Here is a 14,302-nt window from a genome sequence, read left to right as displayed (position 1 = left end):
TTTTTTTGCCATTGTCTGTTTTCTGTTCATCTCATACAGTACAACCTAAAACACACACAAATAAACATTCTGATTTTTCAGAAAGTCTTACTGTATATAAAGTAATGATGAAGTCAGAATAAAACAAATTTATGTTTATTATAAATAGTAAATATAAAACAAATGACAATCCAAATATACAACATCTTGAAGAACAACATGTTCAGGAAGCGTATATTACAATCGCACAATCAAATACTGTTCTGCTGTTTGGAGAAGAAGGCCAATACATTTTATTTCAGTTTGTAAATTAAGTGTGAATGTCAAATAATTTTAAGCACTAATCTGCAGAAAGTCTATGCTCCTCCACTAGGTGGCACTCCAGAAGCACATGTCTTAATTTTTTTCTGTCTTTTTAAGTGGATTTAAAACATTAAATGAGAAAGCTAATAATTTTAATGTGAAAACTTTTAAATCTAATCCATTAACTTTGTTGGGAATACAAATTTTTTAAGGTAAGTGCCAAGCTTTTTTCCTATTAATTTTATCAGAGAATTCCAAACCCCCCTCTCCCCCCCCCCCCTTTTTTTGTTTTTAAACTGAAACACGTTTCTTATATTTTTAGTAATACATTTTAGGTCGTAAATGCATTTGTCTTCAACTAAAAACTTTTATTCTATTTTTAACAATCACTATAAATGACAAGTGGCATTTCATTAAATGAGCAAGGCCTTTGGGTATGTTAAATCTCACCCCTGTTGCTCTGCTCTGTAATGCAGAGTTCCATTGTTCCTAATGCAGAGCTCAGTTCCATTGTTATATTATGCTCATGAAAAAATAATATGTGTGATATGACGTGTGAAGCCCCGCCCCGACTCAATATTCCGTTTCAGTTGAAAATTAGAGTCTGCAGCAACTTCCGGTTGACGTAGACTTTAAAGCATCTCTGAGGTAAACTTTGAGTTACTTTTCATAATGTTTGGGTTCAAATTTTGACAACATGTTGTCATAGTTTTCTGCTCTACTTTGAAATTGATTCATAGTGCCCTGTATTTGTAAAATAGCCTACCGAATTCTTGCAGAAAGTCACCTTTGATTCTGGTTTTGAACACTAGAGAGCGGTAGCGTCCAACAATTTAATCTGTGGTCTTCAGTGCTCTCGTTTGCCACAATAATGTAATTAAACCTTTTTGTCTTGCTACCAAAGAACGTATTTTGCTATTAACAGCCATTTATTTGAGCTAATGTTATTTTTGTATGCTCACAAGTTTGTGCTTGTCTTTAAATTGAGTGCTTGTTCAGGTAATATTATGCCAGTCATGTTGTACCATTGTCAGATACCAATACTAATATACTAATATCAGATTATTAGAAATGAAATTAGCAGTGACATCATACATGCTGCATTTCACAATTTGTAGTGAACAATCACTCGATTTTAAAACAAAAACCTGTGATTTATGTATAAAGTCATATATTTATGAAATTATGATTGTTTTAAACATTGATGGACATTATTAGACTGTAATAATAACAACATATAGGGGGCAGTAGATAATGTGGAACCTGAAAGTTTTATTATAACTTGTAAGTTAAAAAAATTAATAAATTTGACTAAAATTGTAGCAGAATATTACTGAAAGTAGCAAAGCTTAGCAGGCCAAATCAAGAGTGTGTAGGGTAGGCTTGAGTGTGAAAGCATGGATGTAGCTTGAAATATTATATATTTAGACTAGGATCAGTGCATTGATTTTACAATCACATTTACACTGTGCAATCTAAAAATTATATATACAAAAATTTATATATTTTTTTTTTCCCGTCATGTATGAGCATTCTGATCATTCTGTAAGTTTCATAGCATGCATTTTTAAAGCAATCAATATTTGGACTTTCATTCACACTTAACACACACACACACACACACACACACACTTGAAGACATACACAAACAAACAGAGAACTAGAGGTAACAAAATTGCTTGGTTAAGCTGTTTGTCCAGCAAACATTACAAACCACATTTTTCCAGATCTACAGAAATCAAACCCCAGCAGGTTTCAGGTTGACTCAGTCTGAGCTGCTCGACTGCCGCTTGCATTCAGCCAATTACATACAACAATTCTTCAATTAAAAAGTATTGTATTATTTATTTTATTAACAAAATAATGACCACTATTTAGTTAAGTAATGGCAGAATAATGCACAGCTAGGGGTTTTGTAAAAGTGTAATTTTGGTCACTGGACGAAATAAATGTTAATAAAATGATTTTTATATACAAAGAGAACATGCTAAGAGCAAGTAAATGCAACACAAGTCTCTTTTAAAGACTAGAATAACATTTGAAATGTGTCTAAAATAATGGTCCAAATTTCAAACTTGTCATTTAGAGCAGGGGTCCCCAAACTTTTTAGCCCACGACCCTTAAAATAGCAATGCAGTCCTATAGTTTCAAAAAAGTATTTAACTTTTGAAAATCACCAAGCGACCCCCTTGTCATTGTCCCGTGTCCCCCACGTTGGGAATCATTGATTGAGTGTAATGATGATCCAGACAAATTTTTAAATAGTCATAAAATGCCAAGTTAAGAATGTATAAATATTTATTATTGCCATGTCCAAATAAGTGTTTTATGGTTTTGTATTAAAAAGACAGATTGTTTTGCTTAACTGTCACCATACCACATACTACAGGTGTGACATTTATCAATACATTTATATTGTCGATATATAATTTTTTTCAATACATATTATTGCTGTTGAAAACCTGCAGTTATAATTACAAGCTATATATAATAATATATAAATTAAAAAAAACATAAAAAGACTGAATAAAATCATCAAACCTGAAGACAGTTTGGTGCAAAGGAAAGTTTATTCATATAATTTTAAAAATCATTTTAGGGTGTGGTCAATTGCCTAAAACACACACACACACACACACACACAAACACACAAACACACAAAACCTTTTATTTTGAACAATGACTTAGTGTATAACTGTGAACTGTATAACTGCCCCCTGAGCAGTGCTGTTCCACATGTGGAATTTAGAATGTTTAGAATTTAGAATGTGACTGTCAGAATTCCAAATCAAAATTTCAAATCTGCCACTCTTAGTTTAAGCTTCCATGGTCGTCATGGAAACTAAAATGGAATACAGTGTAATGTTTAAAAAAGCTGTTCAAAAACTCATTCCAGAGAGACAGTTGAGATATTCTAGACTATGATATAGGTGTCTGATTGATAGCTGGAGAAAAGTAAAGCAAATGCTTCATTTGTCAGAATAAGGATTAAGGTATAATTCAGTGTGACAAATCATTTTTCAAGTAATCAAGTAAATCAAGTAAAAAATAAAACATCACATAATCATACACAGTTTCATATTGTGATGATTTTTAATGATTAAAACACATTAATATCAACCATAAATGTATGTAAAACTTAGCAGTTTGAAGGATGATTTAAAGCAGGGGTGTCAAACTCAATTCCTGGAGGGCCGAAGCCCTGCACAGTTTAGTTCCAACCCTGCTCCAACACACTTACCTGTAGGTTTCAAACAAGCCTGAAGGACTCAATTAGTTTGATCAGGTGTGTTTAATTATGGTTGGAACTAAACTGTGCAGAGCTGCGGCCCTATTGGAACTGAGTTTGACACCTGTGATTTAAAGTGACAATTAAGGCCACATTTTGATTCTTAAAAGAGAAGGTTATGCTTTTTTTAATACTATTTGTATATATTGTTACATAGAATGAACAAAACAAATCAGAAAAAAATAGATATTCTTATGTACAAAAAACAATTCAAAGATGTATTCTGCTGGTATTATTGATCTGATGCCCAAATGTAACGATTTTGCCATCAAGCACAGTTGTGTCATCTTTCTAGCTTGCATGTAAAATGAACTGTGAAATATTTTTTCATCAAAATCATCAATGATGAAGCTGATCAGTGTTTCAATGCAGCGCCAGCAAACACAGCCTCCTGTTTGACTCCCTGATGACAAAAGAAAGTGCAATAAAAATAACACTTCTGTCATGTCCTGAGTTTCATTTATGCTTTTTTTTCTTACCGATTCCAGTGCTTCTCTTTTAAAAAACATGGGTTCAGCATAAACGACTTCTTTTTCTTCTTCATGACACTGACCTTTTCCTATAAAAATAGATAAAAAAAAAAAATGTCTTAAATTATTTTATTTTATTAAAATGTTTTATTGTTTTACATGTATTGTTAATAGGTTTGGGTAGTGTTTGTTTTATTATTATTTTAACCGAAACATGTCATATCGATACTTTTAAAATGGTTACAGTTCTTGAGCCGATACTATATAAAAAAAGAGTCACATAAAAAATGTAAAACTAGATTATCAATGTCAACGAAGTTACCATATATGGTTCCTCAGCTTTTTAACCCTATAAAGGGTTAAAGAAGTGCCGTGTTTGTTGAAAAGATTCTTTAGATTTGACAATATATTAAATATATTAAAAGTTTACATTAACATTAGTAGACATTATATCAAAATAAAACCTCAGCCACCTTTCAAAATTTCAATACAAAATGTCAATAAGTTAACAATAGTTGCAGCATTAATAGAACAAAGTTGTCTTTATTTTTCTATTTTCAGCAATTCTTTTGATAAAATATAACCATATTTGCCTTTTTTGATTAAAAAAAAAAAAAAAAAACTCTCCTGGAGAGGTTTGAACTGCATGTCCAGATCTATTGTTAGTTCATTTCAAAAAGTTAAATACACAATATATTATATGATAAATATTATATTTTGATAGAAAAGATATGAGGCCGATCTTGTATCTTCTAAGTCACAGTCTATCATGTAATACTTTTCCTGTTGTCTTCTTTATGAATGGGATGTATGCACAAAACAGGGACAGAAATGTGTGTATGTCTCAGCTGTAAGTAAACTCTAAGTAAACATATTCAGCTGAAATATATTGACTTAGTTGAACCACTTTAAATCATTATACAATCATTAATAAAATTGTTTATTTACTTATTTATTTTGGTGTACATTCACTTTTAGGTTGAAGGAAGGTTTCTACATATTTTATAAATCTGACCTCTGGTCTGTACTTTTCAAAACTCCTGTTTTTCCGGCTCTGTTTTATTTCCAACTCAAACAAATTAAGTTGTACAAAAACGATTCAGAGCACGTGTGTGAGCTGCTTATATATTGTACATTCGTTAGATAAATTAATCTCCATCTCTGCAGATTAGCAGTGATTACTGGTATATTACTTCCACTTCAGTCCTCAATATCAGTTACATCTGTTTTAATACCAACCCTAATTGTTAAAATGTATTAATATTTATTTAAACCTTAAATTTTATAGAATATTAGGTAACGCTTGCCTTCTTGATGTGTTTTTCTGTGTTTCCTGCAGATGCAGAAAATCCCAATCGCAACTACCAGAAACAACAGAGATCCAGCAGCAGCAGAAATGCGCATGATCAGAGAGTCTGGAGGATGAAAATGAGAATGTGGGTCAAAAGTGAAAATAAAAGAGAAAATGAATGTAATAGTGGCAGTAATAATAATGAAGGATGAGAATGTGGGTAAAAAAAGTTAAAATTATTGACCATTTAAAGCAATCAAAAGTGAAAGTGAAAGTAAAATAGTGTAATCTCCCATTAAAAACAGCACAGCTGGGTTCAGGCTTGTTACCTGCTGCTGTTGTGTGAAGCTGTAAATATTAATGGTTTGTATTTTACATTTGACATACTTGTGCATGCTTGACAGAGTTCAGGGTTGGTGAGATGTGTAGTCCGACTGGTGAATGAATAAGCCACCACACAGCTGTAAGAACCATTTATACAGTCCAGTTGTAAAAGCAGACCGATTCTGTGGCTCGACACTCTCATGCTGGACAATAAACTGTTTCCTTTGTACCAGGAGAGACTCATAGAGTCAAAAGACAGTTCAGCGCTCACATTCACCACTGAACACAGCAACACACATGTGGATGCTGATGAGGATGATGAAGGATTTAATGAAGAGTCTTTGCTGATGACAGGAACAGGCAGACGAGCTGAAATAAAGGATAATTTTAGAAAATAGGCAATAAATGAGAATGAGAGTGGTCAATGTATTGTACATAGTAAATGCACAGCCTGACCTGAAGTGGAAACATTGACAAACAAAATTCAGGATGTTTTTATAATACAAAAGTGTTATTTCAGCTTTGTATGATTACAGTTGAACCTCTGAATATGCATAAAATGTTTTGACTACATTTTTGGTTACTTTTCTGGACTTTGAATGTCTCAGGACCGCAGGTCTTGGGATTGAAACAGCATGAGTTGAGTAATTAATAGCTGAACATAAATTTTTGGGTGAACTAACCCTTTAATAATTTACTTATCTCACAAGCATGTAAACAGATCAAGTAGCTCTAAGTAAAATAAGTAAAACTGAAATGCAAACTTAAATCCAGAAATCCAGTCTAGAAAGGCAGCAAAAAAAAAAAAAAAGAAAAACTTTTGGTATAAAAAAAGCATCTATTAGTCAAAAAAAGACGTTTGTTTATATATATATATATATATATATAGTCTATATAAATGGATTATAAATATGGTCTTTCTCCTCCACATCGTGCATCAAAATCTGTTAACGCACGGTAAGCCATTATCCCTTACATACAGTTGAAGTCAGAATTATTAGCCCCCCTGATTTATTTTTCCCCCAATATCTGTTTAACGGAGAGAAGATTTTTCCAACACATTTCTAATCATAATAGTTTTAATAACTCATCTCTAATAACTGATTTATTTTATCTTTGCCATGATGACAGTAAATAATTTGACTAGATATTTTTCAAGACACTTCTATACAGCTTAAAGTGACATTTAAAGGCTTAACTAGGTTAATTAGGTTAACTAGGCAGGTTAGGGTAATTAGGCAAGTTATTGTATAACGATGGTTTGTTCTGTAGACTATCGCAAAAATATAGCTTAAAGGGGCTAATAATTAGCCATCCTTAAAATGGTTTTAAAAAAATTAAAAACTGCTTTTATTCTAGCCGAAATAAAACAAATAAGACTTTCTCCAGAAGAAAAAATATTATCAGACACACTGTGAAAATTTCCTAGCTCTGTTAAACATCATTTTGGGAATGTTTTAAAAGAAAAGAAAATTCAAAGGGAGGCTAATAATTCTGACTTCAGCTGTATCTATTATTACTACTACTACTATTACAAATAAGCAAGCCCAGCCTAGACAAAAAATAATGCATTACTTTCCTTTAGTAGTAATGACCACATTTAGTTGATTTTTAAAAGTACAGCAAGGCTGTAATGCGTTACTTTGAAAACTCACTTTTCCCAGCTCTCCCAAAGGTTTGCATATATATAATGATAAACATCCAAAATACTAATACCAAAGTGTTCATAAACTATTATAGTCAAAATTTGTACAGCTGTAAGCACGGAAAATGGCAATCAAATCATTGACTCACCATAAACAGAGATATTAAATCTGCAGATGTTTCTTCTTCTTAACTCATAAACTCCAGCGTCTGCGTTTCTAATGTTTGTGATTGTAAGTGATCCAGTTTTATTGCTCAGCTTCAGCCTGTCTCTGAATCCCTCCAAAATATCATGTGTGGAGAAGCTTACAGTCCCATTTTTTATTTCAGCTATGATACATTTATTAGGTCCAAATCGCCAGTTAATATCTTCATTTGCCTGAAGTTGAGTATCGGTGTGTAAAGTGACCGAATCTCCCTCCATCACTGGCACTGACTTCACTGCATCACCAAACACACCTGCAGAACAGAGACATTGTGAAAGCATTAATGCGTTTGCACCTATATTTTGAATCGCATTATATAATGCATTTTCGAAATAATTCAATGTTCAAAGCCTCTGGATTTATCATTGATGTGTGACTCAGATCCTTATTAGACTCTAGTTTGATAAACAATTGAAACAGGATTTATAAAAACAATAACTTACCCACCAGATGATTAAAGAGCAAACTGTAAAAAAGAACCAAGTTTAACATTTTCTAAAGCAGTTCAGGGGTCAGTAATCATTAGATTGCATACATCACCAGCCGATACTACTGCAGTCTGAGTTACAGTAGTGTGGGTGTGTGTGAGGCGGTGAGAGAGAGAGAGATACGCTTTGTGTACAATTACACATGTTAATCTTGGGTAAAACCCACAATAAATCTTAATTTCAATCTAATACAGTTTAAAGCAAAGCAAATCTGTTTCAACTCAGTTAGAGTTCAACTTAACAAATTTGAAATTTGAGTTCATGCAACTTTTTTTAAGTTGAGTAAAAGTAACTTAAAGTTCTGTTTTAGGGGAATAGTTCAGCCAAAATATACATTTTTACTCACTGTTTACTATTTCTCAAGTGGTTTTGAACATTTTTGAGTTTTTTTTTACCTCTGATAAACAAACAAAATAAGATATTCTGAAGAAGGCTGAAAACCTGTAACCATTGACTTTCATAGCAAATACTATGGAATTCCATAGTTGCTGGTTTCCAACATCTTAACAAAATATCTCATTTTGTGTTCAAAATAGAAACTCAAACAAGTAAAGGGTTAATAAAACATGACAGAATTGTATTTTTAGGCACATCATTATAATTTATAAACATGTAAAACATCAAAAAGTAATGAGCATATGTTATAATTCAGCACATGATCATACAAAAGACTTTAGACACGAGAAAAACTATTGAAGTGGGTCACTGATGCTTTATTTTGATATGCAGCATAAAGCATCCGTTGCTTTGTTTGTTTGACATTAAGATAAGTGAAGTGGTTAGTTGAGGGCGAGCGACAATAAAACCACAGAAAGGATGTAGAAGAAAGAGTGGAAATACAGCTAAATGAGACTAGTCAATGCTGACAGAGAAGACATTAGTCATGTTTCCATCCACATGTTTTTGTGTTAATTTTGGAATTATCGCATAAAAAATGCTTAATAGAAATGCGAAGATGCGCAAACGTTTTGACTATAAAACTATTCCTCAAAATGTCTTATTTTGAGTTCAACATAAAAAAAATAATTTAAACAGATTTGAAACAAACAACTAGTGCATAAATAGAGAATACATTTTCATTTTTCAAGACATTTTCAAGTTTAACATTTTCTAAAGCAGTTCAGGGGTCTGTAATCATTAGATTGTAATAATCACCAGCCAAAACTACTGCAGTCTGAGTTACAGTAGTGTGTGTGTGTGAGGGGGTGAGAGAGAGAAATACATTTTGTGTACAATTACACGTTAATCTTGCATAAATTTTTAATCTTGCGTTTACATTTTCATTTTTGGGTGAACTTTAACTTTAGTTTAGAAACTTTGTTTTACTTTATGAGAGGAATCTATCATTTAAAAACACCCTTGTAGCATTTTATAAAAAAAAAATAAAAAAATTATATATATATATATATATATATATATATATATATATATATATATATATATATATATATATATATATATATTCCTCAACTACGGCATAATCTCAAATGTAGAAAAGTTAATTTATGCGTTTATGATCTCAGAGTGAGACGAATGTAACTCATTGCCGAGTAGTTTTAGCAGATGACAAATGTAAGAGTTGACCTTTTCAGAAAGAGGCCTTTGCATTCGCAAAGTCATTTCTTTGTTAAGACCTTCTCGGAGGAAAGATGTGCAAGCTGAGCTTTGCACTGTGGTTTAAAGTCTCATTTTCTGGGTCAGGAGCACAAGTGCTGTGACCAACTTTAAAATTCATGATCTGAAATGTACACTGTGTGCTTCCATTTTTGCCATCCAATATGATCTAGAGCAGTGGTTCTCAAACATTTTTCATCAAGTGCCACCAAAAGTGGTCTTTGCAAGTACCACCATAATGAGCAGTTTTGAAATACAGTAGCGTATTAGATCTAGTAAAACAGCTTAAGCTCTGTACAGTTCAAAAACGAGGCATATTAGTTCCTATTATTAAGTACATTTAAATTAAAATGTGCTTTTAAAAGTAAAAAATGGTAGGTTACTGTTCTTAAAAAGTAAAAAATAAATAAATAAATAACTCCTGGTTTATTAGCACCTGGAAATGTTGCCTGGACCGCATAAATATAGGCGTAATGTCATCATATTCATATATAAATCATTTTTGATAATTTATTTAAATATATGTAGCATGTACATATTACATATTTGATTCATCCGCGTACCACTAAAAGGAAGCCTGCGTACCACTAGTGGTACACGTACCACAGTTTGAGAACCACTGATCTAAAGCACTGAACAGCCTGTGTAGTTTTCTTAAAGCCATCATACCATGTATGTTTATTTTTTGTATTTGCAAATGCTCTAATTATAGTAATTGAGTAGTTTTTCTCAGGAATTGTATTTTAAAAGTATAATTTTACTTTAATGTATTTGTATTCAATTCATGTTTATTTATATAGCGCTTTTCACAATGTAGATTGTGTCAACGCAGCTTAACATAGTTCTAGTAATCTATTACTATTAGTATAAAGGTCTTTAATCGATTTTGGAACTAAGAGAGTGTGGCTGAGCCTCGGACGTTATCAGGAAGGCTGTTCCAGAGTTTAGGAGCCATAAATGAAAAGGCTCGACCTCCTTTTGTAGACTTTGCTATTCTAGGTACTACCAGAAGCTCTGAGTTTTGAGATCTTAAAGAGCGGGTTGGATTAAAGCGAGACAGAAGGTTTGTTAGTTAAACAGGAGCTAGATTATTTAGAGCTTTATAGGTGAGAAGCAATATTTAAATTCAATACGAAACTGAACATACAGCCAGGGTAAGGAGGATAAGATTGGGGTGATATTATCATATTTTATAGTTCTGGTAAGAACTTTGGCAGCTGCATTTTGTACTAGCTAAAGTTTGTTAATAGAGGATGCTGGGCAGCCAGCAAACAGAGCATTACAGTAATCCAGCCTAGAAGTCATAAAAGCATGAACTAGCTTTTCCGCATCTGAGATGGATAGCTTACTTCATAACTTAGGGATATTTCTCAGCTAAAAGAAGGTGGTTTTGGGACATGGGAGATATTTTTAGTGCTGAATCAGTACTTTTATTGCATCACTTCCTCCTGCAGTCACTATTTGGTTTATTTTATTACTTTTAAGGATTAAAAGTGTCCAAGAATATGAAAAAAAGATTCACGCAATGAGCAAGAGACTGTTTAGATCAGGGTATTTAGTTAGACAACCCAGGCTCATTCTGGAAACATAGCCACGTGGTAGTTTCTGGAGACAGCGAAATACATTCCGGTAGGTACGTATTTGTGCAGTTTTTGTTTTCTCCAGAAATGTCCGTGGGGCTACGTTTTCAGAATGAGCTTAGGTTGGGTTTAGATGATGATGATGACAATGTCTACTGTATTTTGACTGAAACCACCAAATGGCCTTAAACTATAACTTAATACACTACAGAATTTTACGTTTTCAAACACACACAGATTGCATGTATTAGATCAGTGCTGTAGGAACTTGGTTTGTGGCGCCACCTGCTGCACACAAGCCACAAGCTTTCAAGGCTTAGCCAGTGTTGAAAGGTCATAAGCTGTGTTAACATATCATATCTAGGTTTTGCCCCTTACATTACACTGATTTTGCTAGGCATGTAAATGTCGAAAGTTCAAGCTTGGTGGACTGTGAATGGCAAAAACGCATCACATGTTTTCCTGAGCCCAATAGAAGATCAAAGCATGATCTCTCTGTACAGATATTTAAAATACATAGCAATCAGTCTCGTTATCGATATCTAATCATCTTGTTTTATCCCGCCCCTTTTTGCAGTGCCATATGACGGAATTTTGCAAGCTTGAACTGTGTGTGACCGCAGCTTAATAGTTTTAATTCATATGGCAAATCATTTGACTTAGGAACACCCTTAAAGAAAACGACACTGATTTAATCTACATTTTTAATATGGTGGATTAATTTTCACAGCATTTAAGAAGGACTACTTTATTACTCATACTTTGAGTAGTAAGATATTTTTACTCGTACTGATGTGTCAAGTACTTTTGCTTGGATAGGATTTTTTAGTTCTCTTCACAGCAGTGAGTATCATGCTAAACAAAATAACATTTGAACTTAATAAGCTTATTGTTGGTGCTTATATACAGTATTATCTTCTGTGAAACACAATAATGTTGGCATTGAATTAATTGATCAATATGGTTGCCTGATACTGAATTAAACTAGTTTTCAAACTGATGTAAAACTCTGTAATTGATATTAAACAATTCAGCACCGAACAGACTTGAGCTGACACTGTTTTGTTTTACAGCTGTACGCTCTCAGAAATAAAGGTATGAGAACTGTCAGTAGGGTGGTTCCTTTACATTTACATTTACAAATTTGTACCTAAAAGGTCAACATTAATACCCCAGAGATACATACTAGTACCTAAAAAGTACAAAATTGTACGTCTTAAATGTTTTAGCTACTAATATATACTTTTGAGGCACCAAAACAGACCCTTTAAGTACAAATGTGTACCTTTTGAAAAAGTTCCACCCTAGTGACAGCTCTTGTACCTTTATTTCTGAGAGTGTACTGTACAAAACACATAAATAAAGGTGACTAAAATATCTCTTTTATGTATAGTCTTTGATGTACTCGACCTTTTCACATAAATACCACCGCAGTCTTCAAACATCTACCCTTTTCAGCGTGTCCTTGATATGATCATGTCACATGATTTATCAGCAAAGAGCAACTAAACCATGTTTGCGAGTTCACAGTACCTATAGTAGTTAAATATCACAAAAATCCAAATGAAATGTGTATAGTGAGCCAAGTTTGTAGTGGAAAAAGCAAGATGAGTCAGAAACATGAAATCCATACTTGTGTTGTATATATATATATATATATATATTTTTTTTTTTTTGTCTTTAAGGTGCAGTATAGAGGTCTGCATTCCTGTGGGTGTATTACAAGACCCGACCAAATTTCCGGAAAAATGCGGTATCAGTCGGTAACTGTGGTGTAATTTGAATGAGAGCGGGCCGTCTAACAATATAACGCTCCCAATTAATAATAAAAAAAAAAAATATATATATATATATATATATATATATATATATATATATATATATATATATATATATATTATTATTATTATTATTATTTAAAGTTTTACAGTAGATTGCTCCTTACTAATCTGGTATTGGAACTCTCCAGTAACTTCAAACGTGTTGCGAGCTAGGTGATATGGGCTATTACCAAAACTCATTAAACACACAAATACGTGATTAAATTATCGTAGCCAACTATAACTGATTAAAAATGTCAAACCTTTTACAACTAGTGCCAAGTAGTTAAAACATCTAGGCTGTATTCCCACCAGGGGGCAGTGTTTTTCGCTTTTTTATATTCAGAATAATTTTTTCTTCCAGTAATATTACAAATCTCTGTTAAAATGGAGCAAACGGGTTCGATGACATGAGTTTAAGTATGTATGCTCATTATTAAAAGATAAAGAACAAAACTGGTGCAAAATAAACACAGTGCGTTGAATATAAGAGTTCGTTTTCTTTCCATGTTCTATTTTGAATACCAGTCTACGTACATTCCACAAAGTGTGATGTCATTTTTGGAAGGAAAACGCTAATGTTTTTCAGAATTATCATTCTAATGTCTCATCTTCTTTGCAAATTCAACGCAGGTGAGGATGATTACAAAGCGCTGTAACTCCCGGAAATGCATGTGTGAAATGTGTCAGATTCTGGAATGTGTTTGTTGTTGTTTTTAAACCGGTTTCTCAGCCTCGATGTTGAATGTAACATTGCTGCGTTTCATCAACGGTGGAGATTAGATTTATATGATACGCATTGATCGTTTTAAGATACTCAAATCTTTTCCAAACTCTACAGCGTCATGAAGAACATTGTATCACTGCTTCTGTTGTTTTTGTTCACTGACAGTAAGTTATTTTCGGTTTCGGTTTGGAATTCTCGGGGAATTCTCATTTCATGCCGTTTGTAGTCTTTCATATACTTGTTCTAAAACTGTAAAATACACATAAACTGGTTATGCTCACATTTTGTAGTATGGGCTGGTTTAATTTTATCGTTTAAGACGTATCTTCTTTTTGTTGTTGATTGATAAATGTGTGCATTTGTGATTTTGAGGATGTACTAAATCATTATAATAATCATTACCATATTATAATAATCATAATTATTACTTACATTTTTTTCAGGTATTCATTCAAATAGTTTTTTTAATAAGCTACTTTTGGGGGTAGTTACATGTTTGTTAAGCCAGATATACCTGTTATTAATATATAGTGATAAACTGCTGGTGGTACAACAACAAAAAAAAAC

At 32.7% G+C, this 14,302-nt stretch overlaps 2 protein-coding genes across 13 annotated transcripts in view; one reads left to right on the top strand and one right to left on the bottom strand.

Annotated features, from left to right (window-relative positions):
• The first annotated feature begins 888 nt into the window (after positions 1 to 888).
• LOC101884151 (uncharacterized) overlaps positions 889 to 14,302 on the top strand; it is a 50,033-nt gene continuing 36,619 nt past the window's right edge. For 3 of the 11 annotated variants that reach the window (XM_087303484.1, XM_087303479.1, XM_087303483.1), the window contains exon 1: positions 13,490 to 13,641. In XM_087303484.1, coding sequence (XP_087159610.1) covers positions 13,587 to 13,641 — 55 coding nt within the window. In that variant the 5' untranslated portion in view covers positions 13,490 to 13,586. Of the gene's footprint in view, positions 931 to 5,380; positions 5,478 to 13,322; positions 13,429 to 13,489; positions 13,900 to 13,995; positions 14,179 to 14,302 lie in introns of those variants that run through there. The other 8 variants (XM_087303482.1, XM_087303481.1, XM_087303485.1 and 5 more) reach the window with 6 other exon arrangements.
• LOC110438293 (uncharacterized) lies at positions 2,834 to 8,138 on the bottom strand. Of its 2 annotated transcripts, XR_015521561.1 has the most exons (7): positions 7,950 to 8,095; positions 7,451 to 7,759; positions 5,720 to 6,025; positions 5,349 to 5,456; positions 4,051 to 4,130; positions 3,636 to 3,974; positions 2,834 to 3,505 (listed from the first exon to the last, which is right to left on the bottom strand). XR_015521561.1 is itself a non-coding variant. In XM_087303734.1 (6 exons), the coding sequence occupies exons 1-6, from the start codon at positions 7,996 to 7,998 to the stop codon at positions 3,927 to 3,929; spliced, it is 900 nt and encodes a 299-aa protein (XP_087159860.1). In that variant the 5' UTR covers positions 7,999 to 8,138; the 3' UTR covers positions 2,834 to 3,926. The 2 variants fall into 2 exon arrangements, 1 of the variants encoding a protein (XP_087159860.1); XM_087303734.1 differs by having other exon boundaries at positions 2,834 to 3,974; positions 7,950 to 8,138.

The sequence above is a fragment of the Danio rerio genome, chromosome 22 (assembly GCF_052040795.2).
Source record: "Danio rerio strain M-AB ecotype USA chromosome 22, GRCz13ab, whole genome shotgun sequence".
NCBI classification, from domain to species: Eukaryota; Metazoa; Chordata; class Actinopteri; order Cypriniformes; family Danionidae; genus Danio; species Danio rerio.
The sequence above is the reverse complement of the archived record's forward strand: the minus strand, read 5'-3'. Positions and strand labels throughout refer to the sequence as shown.